Source organism: Salmo salar, chromosome ssa03 (genome assembly GCF_905237065.1).
Source record: "Salmo salar chromosome ssa03, Ssal_v3.1, whole genome shotgun sequence".
Lineage (NCBI taxonomy): Eukaryota > Metazoa > Chordata > Actinopteri > Salmoniformes > Salmonidae > Salmo > Salmo salar.
In genome coordinates this window covers 70158578-70176348 of record NC_059444.1, presented here as the reverse complement: position 1 = coordinate 70176348, position 17771 = coordinate 70158578, and the positions used below count along the sequence as shown (strand labels likewise).

The 17771-nt window shown below is 46.5% G+C and overlaps 1 protein-coding gene and 1 long non-coding RNA gene across 2 annotated transcripts; both read right to left on the bottom strand.

The window, feature by feature from the left end:
- Positions 1-440: 440 nt before the first annotated feature.
- Positions 441-13384, bottom strand: LOC106601526 (glutamine-rich protein 2). The gene is made up of 17 exons (XM_045716065.1): positions 13283-13384; positions 12804-12884; positions 12562-12648; positions 12152-12424; positions 11594-12068; positions 11403-11488; positions 9859-9981; positions 9663-9737; positions 6449-6613; positions 6053-6171; positions 5461-5526; positions 5227-5328; positions 4772-5002; positions 4363-4537; positions 4049-4160; positions 2690-2809; positions 441-2466 (listed from the first exon to the last, which is right to left on the bottom strand). The coding sequence occupies exons 1-17, from the start codon at positions 13382-13384 to the stop codon at positions 2294-2296; spliced, it is 2565 nt and encodes an 854-aa protein (XP_045572021.1). The 3' UTR covers positions 441-2293.
- Positions 13385-15753: 2369 nt separating this feature from the next.
- Positions 15754-16958, bottom strand: LOC123741696 (uncharacterized). The gene is made up of 3 exons (XR_006769218.1): positions 16895-16958; positions 16031-16196; positions 15754-15915 (listed from the first exon to the last, which is right to left on the bottom strand). It is a non-coding gene; the product is annotated as an uncharacterized lncRNA (long non-coding RNA).
- Positions 16959-17771: the final 813 nt, after the last annotated feature.

Here is a 17771-nt window from a genome sequence, read left to right as displayed (position 1 = left end):
GCTAAGGCACATTTTAACACATAGTAACTTTGCTTTTTGAGATTTTCTGTAAGGGAACCCCTTCAGTAATGATATAACACTGCATAATACTATAGTAATCTATATATCCCTATAAGTAGTGTCTCTATAGTACAAAGGAACAAGTAGGCCTATGTAAGAGAGACAATAAACACACAGCGTGACAGTTAATTGAGGAAGGATGTGGTTAGAATTGTGTATCCAGCCCAGTTAATGTGTTAAGAGTCTGAAACTGACGTGTGTTATAACAGCGTGGCTCACAAAATGTGCCTTCACAGTCGAATTATATGCATGTGATGGTGGAGTTGTGTAAAACAGTACAGATATATTTACGTACCACAAGTAAAATTCATTGCAGACAGTCAATGAGTCAACATATGTTCACATAAGTTATATGGACATCATATGACACACATCACATATTCCATGAAGGCCCATTTATCTTTGAAAACAAAAATACATCTACCAATGGAAATGTTACATTCAGATTAACTGCCTGTCTTAAATACTCTCCTTAATACATCCAAATGCTATGAAAGGGATCACTTATACCCAGTTTATTAGGTACACCACCTTGTTCACGAGTCAGGAGACCATGGCTTGCTATATAAAGCAGGCAGACGGGCATCCAGTAATTCAATTACTGTTCGAATGAACATTAGAATGGGAAAAACTATTGACCTAAGCGACTTTGAATGCACAACTCATTGGTCCTTGTCACAGATGGGCTATTGCAGCAGACAACCACACCAGGTTCTACTCCTATCAGCTTAAAACAAGAAGAAGCAGCTCCAGTTGTCACGCGATCACCAACACTGGACCATTGATAAGTGGAAAAACGTTGCCTGGTTCGACGAATCCCGGTTCCTGTTGTGTCATGCTGATGACAGAGTCAGGATTTGGCGTAAGCAGCATAAGTCCATGGACCCATCCTGCCTGCTGTCAATGGTACAGGCTGGTGGCAGTGGTGTAATGATGTGGGGAATGTGTTCCTGGCAAAGTTAGATCCCTTGATACCAATTGAGCAATGTTTCCATGCCCTGAAGAATTCAGACTGTTCTAGAGGCAAAGGGAAGTCCAACCCAGTACTAGATGGGTGTATCTAATAAACTGGCCACTGAGTGTGTAAGGCATGGATAGAGATAAATATACATCATATTTCTCATTGACACAAAATGTGTGTAAGCAAAGCCCCTGCTTCTAGGAAATTGTCACCCCGTTCCTCACTGACAGTACAGTTTGTCCTTTCAAGTTTATTAATTCAAATCCTGACATGGCGCTACGCTAAAAGTATGCTGTGGTACCCAATGTTGTGCCATGGTTAAAAATGATATGCTATGATACCCAATGCTGTGCCATGGTTAAAAATGGTATGCTATGATACCCAATGCTGTGCCATGGTTAAAAATGGTATGCTACGATACCCAATGCTGTGCCATGGTTAAAAATGGTATGCTATGATACCCAATGCTGTGCCATGGTTAAAAATGGTATGCTATGATACCCAATGCTGTGCCATGGTTAGAAATGGTATGCTATGCCAGAGTGAGACACACATAGCTAACCCCCTTGTTTAAAACACACAGACACCAGGAGACTGCTGTAACTGGACACAGGCACGGTGACATTTGAAGGGAACGCCATCTGGGCCGGTTTTACAACCCTGGCTGCTTTGCTTCCCCAATAGATGCAGGTGGCTGACTACCATTGTTATGAGTCCACGACAGGGGTACATTTCTGTGGTAATGACAGCACGCATGAATGTCTTTCCTCTTAACATGTGATGGAACAACTTGAGACACTAATACAATGAATCAGACGTTACAGAAATTGGGTCTGTGAGAGGGAAGACATTTCAAGCCCTTAATGATACCGCTCTATAAGACCCTATATGTCAAATGAATTGCTCCATTGTGGTATTCTTCTGCATCCAAACAGTCTGGTATTTGAGGTCACCTGTCTATGAAGGTCATTGAAAATCAGGCATCATAAACCAAAATCGTAATGTAGCCACACGTAAGGTATAACACCTATAAAGCTACACTGGAAATGTGACTCAGCTATTTTGTGACTCAGCTATTTTGTTGCATGGAAACAGTGTTCATATGCCCCAGAATGTGTTCTTCCATTACAATCCATAAATAACCTAACTGACTAATATCAGACTTGATTTTCACATCTGTATGCTCCATTACAAAATGGAGACCAGGATACCCTCCTGCTGCTGCTGTAAACGGTTTATTAAAATAAGGTGTGCGGGGCTCTCTATCACCCCCTACAGGATGATGATGGGCTCTTCTTCCAACTGGCTCAGGTCCACGTGAAGCTCCAGATCTTGCTGCAGCAGCTCGCTGGTGGTGTCAGCATGGGACGAGCTCTGGGGAAGGGTAGCCTGGGACAGGCAGCCTAAAGAAGACATGGGCCGGTCCCGCACAAAGCTGCCTGAGGCTGGGGGAGATAAAGGGAGGAATGGGGGCAAGGGGGAAAGGTCAGGGGTTAGGGTTCAGGTTTCTGCTACAATCAACCTTAACAGCTGCACAGCAGCAATAGCAAAGAAGAATGCTATTTCCATGTGAGTGTTATTTCAGTACCATTCCATAGTAATCACTGTTCCAGTTAGTGAAATTGGTTTATATGTTGCAAATGGGTAATGACGCTGGTGTTGACCTACCTGAGCGGCTGCGCTGGGTCTTGGCACTCTGGGGTCGCACAGGGGTCACACAGCCCGGCTCTGTGCAGCCAGGCTTCTGGAACTGGGAGCGCATGATCTTGTCTTTGCTCTTGCACATGCCTACTGTCATTAAAACAACAACGTCACATCGCGGCCTTGACATGGGAATGACAGGACCCCACCACACCCATAGCCATACTGTACCTACACGCCCATACACCTTCTTCCAAGTCTTGAGCTAAATACTCTTTCAATACTATTTTGACTCATTCAATGGTCTCATAAATTACTGGGAATCACAACACCAAAACCCAGGCATAAAACAGTACATCTCTCTCTTTCTTCCTACAGGGCTTGATTTGTATGAACAGATGAAAAGGATATTAAGATAGAAATGATTGAATGCAAGCAGTGTTACCCCAGGTTCTATTTACAGTCTGTTACAGACACCAGGCCTGATCTTCTATAACATAGTAACATGGGGTTCTTTCCAGTGTGGAACACTATACCAACCAGAGCCCCTCCCCCAACCCCAGTGCAGCCCATTCTTATTGCTAACTCACTTCCTTAAACCCTCCTAAAATACTCCCTCCCGTAAACTAAGCTCCTCTCTCCTTCCCTAAATCTCCTGACCCTTGTCCTTCTCCAGACCCTCGTTCCTAATCCTTCATCATACACCACTTTAACACTGTATCCCTCCTCAAATTCTCATTCCCAACCAAACAGCCCACTTTCTTTCTCAACCTACCCCAACTTTTCAGTCTCCTCCCCATTCTCTCCTGACCCTTCACCTCCCACTTCCCCATGATGTCCCCCCTCACTCTTCCTCCCCACTTTACTCTTTATCTCTGCATCCCTGCACTGCGAGCCCAACTCTGGACACATTGTCCAGGGAGCGAGAGAGAGGAAACAGGCTAAGGGCAGTTGGGGCCTGGACAGAAGGCACAGTGTCATCATCATCTTAACCTGACGCGTTGTGTAACTGGGCCCAGGGGTGACAGTGAATCCTCGGAAGTGTGCTTCACTGTCAATGAGGAGTCCATATGGGCTGTCAGAACTGGAGTCTGGACCTCACCTCTCTCCCAGGCCCGGACCATGACAGCTGCCCACAGCATGCAGACATGTCACACTTAACATTAGGTGACTTTTTGGAGCGATGGCGTAAAAATACAAAATGGACCAGTGGGAATAGTTTTACTGCACTGCAGTTGCTTGAATTGAGTAGCATGAATTAAGTAGTCTAGCTTTTGTTCACAATTGTCCAGATTCCATTTTCTTTTCAATACATGTAATTCCACTCTAAAAATACACAGTACTGTAGAGTAGAGCTGAATATAATCCCAGTCCAGAACCCTGTACCGTCTTTAGGAAAGATGGTGGGTAGTCTGGCATCCACAGTCTTGACCGATCTGGTTTTCAGGCGGCCCTTGTAGATATGTCCGTCCAATCCCAGGATGTCCACCTCCTCCGGCTGACCAATAGGCACAAGGACAAGGTCAAATATTTTCATACCTAACTGTCAAATACACCTCAAATATACTCTGTACTCAACATGATAACTTGTATAAATGGCTCAACAAACGTGATCGACCAGGTGTATTCCTATGGGCTTGCAGTGGTTTAGTTATCTGTCAGTACAGTAACCCACAGTAGGTGAGGTTGGTCTCACTCACCTGAATGCGCAGTGGGGAGCTGGAGACGGGCGGTGTCTCCTCCTCAGCCTGGATGAAGTGGCTGATGTGCTGCAGGCGGGTGTAGCGGCGGTTGGGGTAGGTCACGGTGTGGCTGCCTCCACAGCTCCGGGACATGGCCAGGTAACTGTAGTCTGCCATCTCTGGGATGCGCTCGCTAGGATGGACACAGGAGTGGAGGTTGAAGGTCGGAAGATAAACACTTCTAGAGGTTTTAAACAGACCTGACAATACAGTATTTATAGTTTGTAGGTAAATTGGGTCACCTTGCCTCCCTGACCCTTCTCTAAACCATAACAAAGCAATATGGACAACTTTTTGGTCCTTCCCCTGTTTCAATACATGTGTTCCCGGCTTCCCTGCCTGACCCTGGCCTGACTGACTGACTCACTGCTTGGGCAGACTCTGGCTGGTCCTCTGCAGCGGGCTCAGGATGTCTGGATAGCGGGAGGGCCCGATCTCCCTCAGAGCCCCCTGGCTGTAGGTGCACTCTGGGCCAACTAGATGGCTCTGCACTCTCTCTATCTGCCTACACATCATGGTGTGGATCCTCTGCACCTGCATCATGGCCCTTTCGGAGCTGGCCATCTCAAAGTGGCTGTGGTTGGTCCCTGGCCTCAGGCTGAGATGGAGGGAGAGCTGGCTAATTTCAGACACTTGTAACTATGGAACACTTCTGACTGATCTAGCGTGGGTGTTAGGTCTTTGGGGGAAAGATAAAGTTGACTACGCTGTATATTGGATATTGGGACACTGGCACCCTCTGCTGGTTAAAATGGGGCCAAGTAAGAGTTTCAGTTGTGATGTTTGACGGAAATGTCTAGCAGTATGACTCTCTGCTCTCACCTTCTGCAATGCTGGCGAACCTGCTCAAGCTCATAGATGGTGTACGGTCGGTTGGACTTGTGGGAGGGTAGGCCAGGAGTGGAGGGCACGGTGACCAAGTGCCTGTTGTCCAGTGGAGAGAGAGAAAAAAGAAAGAGAGGTAGGTGAATAAGCAGCACCACAATCCTATTATTTCAATTTCCACAATGTCTGTGTGTACTGTATAAAAATAGGACATTATTATAATTTACTTACGGTCCTGGGGTAAGCATATCGACTGGGCGGTCGCAGGAGATGCAGTGGAACCTTGCCACAAGCTGTCTATGAAAGGGACGTAACAAAGACAAATCAAAACCAAACTTTATTGGTCACATACACAGATTTGCAGGTGTTATAGCAGGTGCAGCAAAATGCTTTTGTTTCTAGCTCCAACAGCACAGTAGAATGTCTAGCAAATATAATACAAATACACAAATAATCAAGAAACAAACAAACAAACAAGAAATGACAATCCAGAGTAGATATATCTGAGTGAGCATGTGTCAGAATCCAGAATATAAATACGTGGTGTGTGTATAGACAGTATATCATTTGGAAGGAAAATAGTGTGTACAATAGTAGGTATATTAGGATGCGCTATGAACAGAATACAGTATATACTGTACATACACAGTGAGTAAACAACAGTATACAAACAGAACATAGAAATATAGGCAGAATATAGAGAGATAAAATGAATGCTAAACACAGGAAGACAATGAAGGCATCATCATGTAGAACTCCATAGAGGAACCTGGACTTATCCAGCCATCATCCCTCCTGGGCCTGGCTGTGACCAGTGACTTACTTCCTGATGCCTGCAGCGTTGTCCTCCTTTGGGGCAGGCTGGGCCTGCAGCTGCTTACGGATGCTCTTCCAGCAGTCCTCTAGCTGCTTCTTCACAGGATCCAGCTCAATCCGGTCCAGCTACACAGATAGACAACAGATGTACTACAGGGATCCCAAAGATATAAACTACCACCAGACACTCCAGACAGACATTCCATGAGATTTTTACAAACAATGCTATCTGTCACTATAAACACGTTCGTAAAACACTTAAAAACTTGCGACATACAGACTTGTGAGATATATGTATTGGTGATAGCATAGTAATAACAGCAGAACATGGTGCGTATCAATGGACATGTAGGCCTATTATAAAAACATCCATTTAGCAGGGTAACTTCCTGCTCAGTCCCACCTTGCACTCCATCTCGGTGGAGATTTTGTCAATGATTTTGTGCCAGTCCTGCTCCTGGCCGGTGATCTTGCTGAGCAGCTCCTGGAACATGGTGTTGAGCTCCTCTGTCATGGAGTCAAACTGCATGCGACTCACCTTGGTCTCCAGGGCACGCTTGTCTGCTTTCTACAGGAAGAGAGGAGATGCAGTCAGGGCAATGGCAGTACTAGTGTGGGCTTGTAAGGGTTAGGTGAAACCTGTATGGACTTGTAAGGGTTAGGTGAAACCTGTATGGACTTGTAGGGGTTAGGTGAAACCTGTATGGACTTGTAGGGGTTAAGTGAAACCTGTATGGACTTGTAGCGGTTAGGTGAAACCTGTATGGACTTGTAGTGGTTAGGTGAAACCTGTATGGACTTGTAGGGGTTAGGTGAAACCTGTATGGACTTGTAGGGGTTAAGTGAAACCTGTATGGACTTGTAGCGGTTAGGTGAAACCTGTATGGACTTGTAGTGGTTAGGTGAAACCTGTATGGACTTGTAGGGGTTAGGTGAAACCTGTATGGACTTGTAGGGGTTAAGTGAAACCTGTATGGACTTGTAGCGGTTAGGTGAAACCTGTATGGACTTGTAGTGGTTAGGTGAAACCTGTATGGACTTGTAGGGGTTAGGTGAAACCTGTATGGACTTGTAGGGGTTAAGTGAAACCTGTATGGACTTGTAAGGGTTAAGTGAAACCTGTATGGACTTGTCAGGGTTAGGTGAAACCTGCATGGACTTGTAGGGGTTAGGTGAAACCTGTATGGACTTGTAGCGGTTAGGTGAAACCTGTATGGACTTGTAGGGGTTAGGGGAAACCTGTATGGACTTGTAAGGGTTAGGTGAAACCTGTATGGACTTGTAGGGGTTAGGTGAAACCTGTATGGACTTGTAGGGGTTAAGTGAAACCTGTGTGGACTTGTAGGGGTTAGGTGAAACCTGTATGGACTTGTAGGGGTTAGGTGAAACCTGTATGGACTTGTAGGGGTTAAGTGAAACCTGTATGGACTTGTAGGGGTTAAGTGAAACCTGTATGGACTTGTAGGGGTTAAGTGAAACCTGTATGGACTTGTAGGGGTTAAGTGAAACCTGTATGGACTTGTAGGGGTTAGGTGAAACCTGTATGGACTTGTAGGGGTTAAGTGAAACCTGTATGGACTTGTAGGGGTTAGGTGAAACCTGTATGGACTTGTAGGGGTTAGGTGAAACCTGTATGGACTTGTAGGGGTTAGGTGAAACCTGTATGGACTTGTAGGGGTTAGGTGAAACCTGTATGAGCTTGTAGGGGTTAGGTGAAACCTGTATGGACTTGTAGGCGTTAGGTGAAACCTGTATGAGCTTGTAGGGATAAATACATATGTGTATGAACTTGTGTATGGACACATATGGGCTTGGTAGGGTTTAGCATGGGCTGGTACAGGTGAACTTGAGCATGTTGGGATTTGTAGGTACCCCTACAGTGAGGGAAAAAAGTATTTGATCGCTTGCAGATTTTGTACGTTTGCCCACTGACAAAGAAATGATCAGTCTATAATTTTAATGGTAGGTTTATTTGAACAGTGAGAGACAGAATAACAACAACAAAATCCAGAAAAACGCATGTCAAAAATGTTATAAAATGATTTGCATTTTAATGAGGGAAATAAGTATTTGACCCCTCTGCAAAACATGACTTAGTACTTGGTGGAAAAACCCTTGTTGGCAATCACAGAGGTCAGACGTTTCTTGTAGTTAGCCACCAGGTTTGCACAAATCTCAGGAGGGATTTTGTCCCACTCCTCTTTGCAGATCTTCTCCAAGTCATTAAGGTTTTGAGGCTGACGTTTGGCAACTCCAACCTTCAGCTCCCTCCACAGATTTTCTATGGGATTAAGGTCTGGAGACTGGCTAGGCCACTCCAGGACCTTAATGTGCTTCTTCTTGAGCCACTCCTTTGTTGCCTTGGCCGTGTGTTTTGGGTCATTGTCATGCTGGAATACCCATCCACGACCCATTTTCAATGCCCTGGTTGAGGGAAGGAGGTTCTCACCCAAGATTTGACGGTACATGGCCCCGTCCATCGTCCCTTTGATGCGGTGAAGTTGTCCTGTCCCCTTAGCAGAAAAACACCCCCAAAGCATAATGTTTCCACCTAAATGTTTGACGGTGTGGAGGGTGTTCTTGGGGTCATAGGCATCATTCCTCCTCCTCCAAACACGGCGAGTTGAGTTGATGCCAAAGAGCTCCATTTTGGTCTCATCTGACCACAACACTTTCACCCAGTTGTCCTCTGAATCATTCAGATGTTCATTGGCAAACTTCAGATGGGCATGTATATGTGCTTTCTTGAGCAGGGGGACCTTGCGAGCGCTGCAGGATTGCAGTCCTTCACGGCGTAGTGTGTTACCAATTGTTTTCTTGGTGACTATGGTCCCAGCTGCCTTGAGATCATTGACAAGATCCTCCCGTGTAGTTCTGGGCTGATTCCTCACCCTTCTCATGATCATTGCAACTCCACGAGGTGAGATCTTGCATGGAGCCCCAGGCCGAGTGAGATTGACAGTTCTTTTGTGTTTCTTCCATTTGTGAATAATCGCACCAACTGTTGTCACCTTCTCACCAAGCTGCTTGACGATGGTCTTGTAGCCCATTCCAGCCTTGTGTAGGTCTACATTCTTGTCCCTGACATCCTTGGAGAGCTCTTTGGTCTTGGCCATGGTGGAGAGTTTGGAATCTGATTGATTGATTGCTTCTGTGGACAGGTGTCTTTTTTACAGGTAACAAGATGCGGTTAGGAGCACTCCCTTTAAGAGTGTGCTCCTAATCTCAGCTCGTTACCTGTATAAAAGACACCTGGGAGCCAGAAATCTTTCTGATTGAGAGGGGGTCAAATACTTATTTCCCTCATTAAAATGCAAATCAATTTATAACATTTTTGACATGCGTTTTTCTGGATTGTTTTGTTGTTATTCTGTCTCTCACTGTTCAAATAAACCTACCATTAAAATTATAGACTGATCATTTCTTTGTCAGTGGGCAAACGTACAAAATCAGCAGGGGATCAAATACTTTTTTCCCTCACTGTATGGTCTTGAATGGACTTGTGGAAGGTTGTCTAGACTAACATCAACATGTGAGAACTTGTGAGAGTTCACCTGAGTTGAGTATAACACACTGAGGGAAAGCTAAACTATGCCATGTTGTGGTGAGAGACTCACGATTTCAATCTCCATCTCCACAAGCTCTTTGTCAGCTTTCTTCTCATCCAGTTCTTCCATGGACTTGTACAGATGCTGTGACAGAAAGACATTACTGAGAATCATCTTTCTGTGGCTTGGAACAGAAGTACAGCATGGAGCATCTCCTATTCCCCTATGGGCCTCCCCCTGCTGCAGCCCTCCCTACCAGACTCACGTCGATGTGGACCTGTTTCTGGCTGTGCTCCTCAATCAGGTGGTTGGCTGTGCTGTGGAGCTTCTCACACTCAGCCTGCAGCTGCATGATGGCTCCCTGAACGTCATTCATCAGCTCAGAGCTCTGGCAGAAACAACACAGAGAGACAGGGTTCTATATGTGTAATACACAGCCATGGCCCCACTGCCATGGAGCGCGCTGGCACTGACACACTCCTTTCCCTTAACACACTGCTGCCCTGCTAGAGCTTCCCTTACATATCATCTCAAAACGTTTCCCTCCCTCAGGGTTCAACATAACAGACCCATTATTTGATTTAAAACCCTTTGGTATTCTGTTTCATCCTCTATCCTGGCCCTGCCTTTAGTACCTCTGCTCCAGGTCTGCCTCCTCCCTGCTGATTCATGAATCTGCTAACCAGGCCCTGCAGATTCTCATAGCGCTGGAACAGCTGGCTGACCTTCCTGTTCACGTCTACAGAGCAGGAGGGGCACATGGAGCCTTGCTGCCCGCCTGCCTGACCCCTGGGGCTCCTGCTGGAGGCTCTGGGAGAGCAGCGAGGAGGAGGACGCCATCATGTCCTCCAGCATGCCTCGCAGGTTGTCCATCTGCGATGAGAGGGCAGTGTGAGGGCCATGTTGGGGCCACTAGCTGCTACATTATGGATGATGCTGTCTAAGCTATATTCTACAGTTGAAGGTTTTACACTCTGGTGTTAGACCTGACAGTGTATTCAAATGTCTATATGCACTGGAATATGTCTGTCTGTCTGTCTGTCTGTCTGTCTGTCTGTCTGTCTGTCTGTCTGTCTGTCTGTCTGTCTGTCTGTCTGTCTGTCTGTCTGTCTGTCTGTCTGTCTGTCTGTCTGTCTGTCTGACCTGATCCTGTAGCTGTCTGTCTTTCTTGGTCTTCTGCTCAGCCTTCAGCAGTAGCACCTCTTCCTCCACTTTCTGCACTGCGTTCCTGAACACAGAGTGGTGGAACAGGAGCACCAGGCCATGAGGAGCAGGCCACCACCTCTCTTCCAATGGAAAACTACCACATCTCAACTGGCCATAAAACTGCTGAGGGAAGAACGGCTCGTAATAATGTCCGGAACAGAGCAAATGGAATGGCATTGAACACCTGGAAACCATGTGTTTGATATATTTCATACCATTCCACTGATTCCCCTCCAGTAGTTACCACGAGCCCGTTCTCCCCAATTAAGGTACCGCCAACCTCCTGTGTTACAAATTACTTAGAATACCAAATTATATCAAATGTAGTTTCCATAATAAACTATCTATCATTTCTATTTAGCCTTCCTGTGTGCTTCTGTGTCGTTGTTTACCTGAGGTATAATATCTGCAGTCTGAGCTGTCCTTGCTTAGGAGAGTCAGAGGAGTCCTCACTGTCTGACCCTGTTTCTGAGCCTCCCTCTGAGCCCTGAACTGTCCCTATGTTCAGAATCAGCTGCTCCAGTTCTCCCAGCTACGACAGGGACATGGGGCCATCAACAATGTGTGTGTGTGTGTGTGCGTGCGTACATCTTCCTCGCTCACCTTGGCTCTGTCACCCATCAGGCTGTCGACCAGAACTCTCAGATGATTCAGTTCATCCAACAGTTTGTCTGGCACATCCCTGTCACCTACACATTCAGGACAAAAATGGTCATCCCACACAAAAGACATCATTCAGTAAAAGCAAACATAGAATAGCCATACACTATCCAATCTCCACATTGTTATCTTACCCATGTCAGTGAGGAGCTCCCGGAGGTGCTGGAGCTGGGCCTGGTCGGCCTTGCCTGCTTCCAGCAGCTCTACTCTGGTCTCCAGGGTGTTGTGTCTCTCCCTGAGCCTGCCCACGTCCCTCAGGGCCTCCACTGTCTCTGGGTAACGCTCTGCCCCGCTGGCCACACGAGACAGGGGTTTGCTGCCCACCATCAGAGCTCCATCAGAGAGGGACTGCTGGGGCAGTGCCCCCCCATGCTGGCTGGCAGTGACAGTTCCAGGAGTGAAGGCAGCAGCTCCATCAGAGAGGGACTGCTGGGGCAGTGCCCCCCCATGCTGGCTGGCAGTGACAGTTCCAGGAGTGAAGGCAGCAGCTCCATCAGAGAGGGACTGCAGGGGCAGTGCCCCCCCATGCTGGCTGGCAGTGACAGTTCCAGGAGTGAAGGCAGCAGCTCCATCAGAGAGGGACTGCTGGGGCAGTGCCCCCCATGCTGGCTGGCAGTGACAGTTCCAGGAGTGAAGGCAGCAGCTCCATCAGAGAGGGACTGCAGGGGCAGTGCCCCCCCATGCTGGCTGACAGTGACAGTGCCAGGAGTGAAGGCAGCAGCTCCATCAGAGAGGGACTGCTGGGGCAGTGCCCCCCCATGCTGGCTGACAGTGACAGTGCCAGGAGTGAAGGCAGCAGCTCCATCAGAGAGGGACTGCTGGGGCAGTGCCCCCCTATGCTGGCTGGCAGTGACAGTGCCATGAGTGAAGGCAGCAGCTCCAGTGTTGGCATTGGCAGAGGTGCTGAAAGGAGTCATGGTGGTCATGACAACTGATGTGGGGACAGCGACTGAGTGCCTGATTTCCTATTGGAGAAATAGCTACCATCAACACAAAGCTAATGTCTATTCCTATGTCTTGTATATGATTGCTTGATAAAGGAATCTCACTCTTTCAAGCAAGACATAAGACATGCCTTTTGCAGATTCTGTTGCTCGCTAACCAAGGTGGTCTGCATGATGTCCCAGGTTACACACTGGATGAGCTCGTCTGGGTCTGGGTAACGCCCAACTCTGTCCTGCAGCTCTTTCTGTGATAGAGAGAAGACAAGAAGAAGAGGAAGTCATGATTAATCTCTTTTTACTAGAGTTAGCTACTACAGTACTATACTATTGTTTGTCTCCTCTTAACAATACAGTATATAATTTCTGAGCTTGGAAAGTAGTCTCCTCAGTTCCAACTCACGGTGGCAGAGTCCAGGTTGTCCAGTCGGTGGCAGTACTGTTCCACTTCGTTGATTCTGTCAACCAGCTCACTCATGTTCAGCTGGAACCCAAAAACACCCAGAGCAACGTCATGCTACCAGATGGAAACAGATATGTAGGATGATCCCTATTATCCTCACTCTATTGTTGGGGTGAGTGACAGGCCAGGTTGCCAGAGATAAGCTGTGGCTCTTTGATGCTGTTGCCCTCTGTATGACTCCATGTCCCCTACAGAGAGTGATGGGGGGAGGGGACCAGCGCCAGGGTGGATCGGGCTCTACATGACGCTATATTTCACCACTGTGTGGGGTGGTGAGATGGAGAAGGATTCCCTAGTGATGAGCACTGGGTATATCCCCTACTGTAGATTCATGAGGGAGATGAGCAAGGTTGCCAAATGTTGTCTGTCTGCAATCCTACCTCACTATGAGGGTTTGCCAGTATGGATGTGTGTCTGACCTGGTTGAGTTGGTTCTGGAGGCTCTTGACCTCTTTCTTCAGGTCGTCTCTGGACTCCTTCAGGTCCTGGATCTCCTTCAGCAGATCCTGGATCAGCGACATAGACTGGAAACACAACAGAGTGTGTTCGAAGGACTCAAAGCTCAAAGAACCTCACATCACTGGTCAGATCACTTAACACAATCATTACCTTTTGTCCATTTCTGTTATGATGACTGAATCGTAGGCTATAGAAATAAAGACGGTCGCACACGCGATATATAAGCTCCCAGTAATGTATTGGGTAAACCTCCAACATTTCGGCATCACGGTGCCTTATTCAGGGTGAATCAACACGCATGGTGATCTCTTTGCATTAGGTCTAAAGCTTTTTCACAGCCTCTTCATGCCCAAAACACTTGAAACTGACTCAGCCCAGTTCTCTAATCTCCCAAAGTAAGACTCTGTGAAACTTTGAAGCGGTCAGGGGACTCAGTATGGTAGAAATCCCCCTGACCAAAGCCATATGTGTGACTATTCCCCTGGCTACTTCCTTTGAAGATCAGTAGGAAGATCCTAAACCCCTTCATTTAGGAGGGATTCCAAAACCCCTCTCCGTGGCTCCATCCAGTTGACATTTCCCCCCAAGCGAGGTTACCAGGACACCACCATCCATATGCAGTAGATGAGATACACAAGCTGTTACAAAGCAGCGGTAGGACCTGTCTGTCTCCAGATAATCCATGTTTTTCAGAGTACATAACCCCTGCCCATATGGAACCACTCCACTCTTTAACACAGCTGAGGCCTTGTTGACAGAGTAAACCCACACATTTGCTCTGGGTGTTGCAAATTAGAAATAGCTTGTGTTTACTAAGCAAAGTTGAAACAGGTGGCTTTGAACGTATTGACCAGAGTTACGGTGGGTTTTTCTAATGCACCCAGACATGAAATGACGCATAGCGACCCCACTGAGCTGCACAGGCCGTCAAACAATTGGCTGAATAACTAATAGGTTGTTAAGTGAGCTGTAAACGTGGAAGTGATATATGACCTGCGCGTATGGAATTTCTGGAGGAGACCACCTTTTCATTGATCGCCTCGAGCATCTCAGAGACATGAGATTAGGCAAAACATGATCAAATCTTGCAAGCAGGACATACACTACAATATTCTAATCTGGCAACCAACCCAACTCCTAATGACAAACAGAGAGACAATCAACTGTATTCGTCACATTTTGATGAGTGGGTCCAGGGTATGGTTCATTTCCTATGCGATTCCTATGACACTTTAAAAGCTCCTTGTGAGGCTGATTGGACATATTGAGTTCACAGGAATATATGATAATTGCCTACATCAGCAAACAGTAGGCAAAATGTATGCATCGTCCTATTCCCTCAAAGGAGCTGGGCTCCCTAACCAGGGGACGTCCCCAACTGTATCTTCCTCAGACACAATGTCCCTAGTACTCTGTCTGTTTGTCTGTGAGGATGTTGTTTGGACAGAGTGCCCAACCTCCTTCCTGTTTCTGCCACAACATCTGGGTCAGCATCATCCACAAGTCTGTTGCAAATGGTAACGGCCAGGACAACATAAATACAAGCCCCTTCTGACAACAAGCAAAAGTCCAGTACAAGGGGTAGGAAATGAGTAACTAACATAATATAAGAACACTGACTTTTACTGTCCCAACGATAAGGAAGTTATTTGCGATTGGGAAGATAGCCATCCGCTCTACCTCCCTGTTACTCTTTAGTCACCCATTAACTGGCTCTGACTAAGATGGCCGGTGGCCTGGAATCCTTCCACGCCACTGTGAACACAGAGCGCCACTCAGGCAGACTTTTTGCTACCCTCTCAGATCCAGGACATGTACCCTGTGGGGTCACAGCGGAGCACACCTTTATCAACCACAACAATCCCCTGATAACCTCTGCCATGGGTTAAGAAGAAAGGGACCCTGGCTAAGGTCCTGTATGCAGGAAATACAATATGCTGCTCTGAGTTGTGAGGCAGAAACTGATGGATATTGTGTCTTAGTGGGGTCTTCAGGGATATGGCAGACAGGACCAGAGAAGGCCAGACAGGGCCAGCGAGGCTACATGAATGTTTCAGAATGATTCAGAGGATTTTCAGAGGCACCTTTGCCTGTAACCACTGGCTGTCCCTCCCTCATATCACCTGAGTGTTAACTGGGCAGGTCTGGGCAACATCAGTGAAGAGTCCTGTGCAATCTTTCATCTTCCTACTTGCTTTATTTACACAGACTGTCATGTCTCTATCAGTGTCCATATTTCAAACTCATTTCAGATAACAGCAGAGATACAGTTCAGAGTGTGGTATGAAGTACTGGACCGACACTGATTCTAAATTGGGTACACCCCAGGAGGTTGGTGGCACCTTAATTGGGGAGGACGGGCTTGTGCTAAGGCTGGAGCTGAATAGGTGGAATGGTTTCAAACACATCAAACATATGGAAACCACGTTTGACTCCATTCCATTAATTCCATTCCAGCCATTACAATGAGCCGTCCCCTCTCAGCAGCCTCCCCTAGTGATCTGTACTACTCAGCTATTCATTTTGTTCCACAGCATACACAGCATACACAGGAGTGGTGCTTCTCTTTGGGGAGTTGCCTTTCCTTTGGAAACTGGAACAGAGACACAGCGAGGTAATTTGAGAAGACAGTGTGGTGCCCATCACCTATTGTACTGTGCTCTGTCATCAATATCCTTATCCAGTGTTGAGTGTTCTGAAATGCTCACCATTCACCACACAGACAGGCCCCCAGCTGCGGGACAGCGCTTTGATGAGCAAGCACTCCAGGACTTAATACAGATAAGAGGGGGTGAATTACTTGCCAGCAGCATATCCCCCTGCATTCCACTGCTGGCTTGCCTCAGAAACAATGTAGTTGGTCCTGGTCGGTACCTGAATGTGAGATAGAATGCTGCTGGAAGGCCAATAGGTGGCACTCTTCCCTCTGTTCTAAGGAGATTCCAGTGCCCCAGAGCTGTCTTTCAGTGTCCTGACTCTGTGGTCACTAAAGATCCCATGGCACTTATCGTATGAGTAGGGGTGTTAACCCCGGTGTTGTGGCTAAATTCCCAATCTGGCCCTCATACCATCATGGCCACCTAATCATCCCTAGCTTCCAATTGGCTCATTCGTCCCTTCTCCACCCAACAATAACTCTTCCCCATGTCGTTGCTGTAAGAGAATATGTTCTCAGTCAATTTACCTGGTAAAATAAGGGTCAATAAATAAACCTCAGACTCTAACATCTGTCACAAGATGGATGTCTAGTCTAGAATACCCAGTGGAACTGTAATGTAATCCTATTTCTTGACCGTTATGGCCATTTTTCTTTGACCACAAAATTATGTTTTGGGACAGATTCCCAAAAATGATTTGGGGCCTATCTTACGACAAGCAAAATTGTGCATCACAGACAAATCAAAGTTTCAACACAGTTTTGACTGTTGATCAAGGGAGGCAGCACTGCCACAGCAGCAGTGTTCAACTTTCACCTGTCCTCGCATGACATTATTTCAATTTATAATACAATTATAACTCAGCAATGACAGTGTGATTTTAAGAATTACATTTTGAGGAAGAGCCTGTCTCACCTTGGACACGCCGTCCTCACTCGCCTGAGCCTTGCGGCGGAGCTGCATCAGTTGCCACAAGTCGTTGACCGGTGTTGTGGTTGAGGCAGTGCGGCTCAGAAGATCTGTACCGCTAGGAAGCTTCTCCAGCGCGGCCATCTGTCTCTCTATCTGCCGAAGTTTGTCTTCCATGTGATGGTACGGGCTAGAGGACTTGGTCAGATGCGCCACAGTGCCATGGGGCTCCTGTGGCGGGGCATCCTGCTCTCTCCAGCCAGTGGTCACATTTTGGATTTTCAGGTGTCCCAGGATAGCGTGGAGGAGGGTATGCAACGCATTGAGGTTGACTGCTCCAACTTCAGGTGTCCCGATCGACAGGTTCACCAAATCGAACAAACTAATGTCAGCTGACATTTTGTCTCACACTACTTTTGAGTTAATGTTATTAAAAAGTATTTCCGAGGGACATGAAAGATATATCTTCTTCCAATATTGACATCTTTTTTTGTAAAAATTCAACGCCAGAATGATTCAATTAAATAACATGAGATTAAAAAAAAACGACAGGATCGAACGCAAAAAAAAATTGAAATGTAAAATTATAGAAAAAAAATACTCTTTGATTCTTCTGTACTAAATAGAAAGTGTCTGTAAATTAGAATTAAATATTCCCTACACAGTTACTTTTCAACACCTTTTCGTTGCTACTCAATCTCGGTTGTTTCTTACTCCAATGCCATTTCTAACCTTGTTTTAGAAATTGTTTCAATTTGGTTCTAATCTCTCACGCCTACCATAGAACCGTATTGGACGTAACAATGACAGCGAGTACAGTTCTCTTTTGTGATTGGATGTAGCCTCCTTCCATTACACAATAATTGCATCCCACATTGTGACT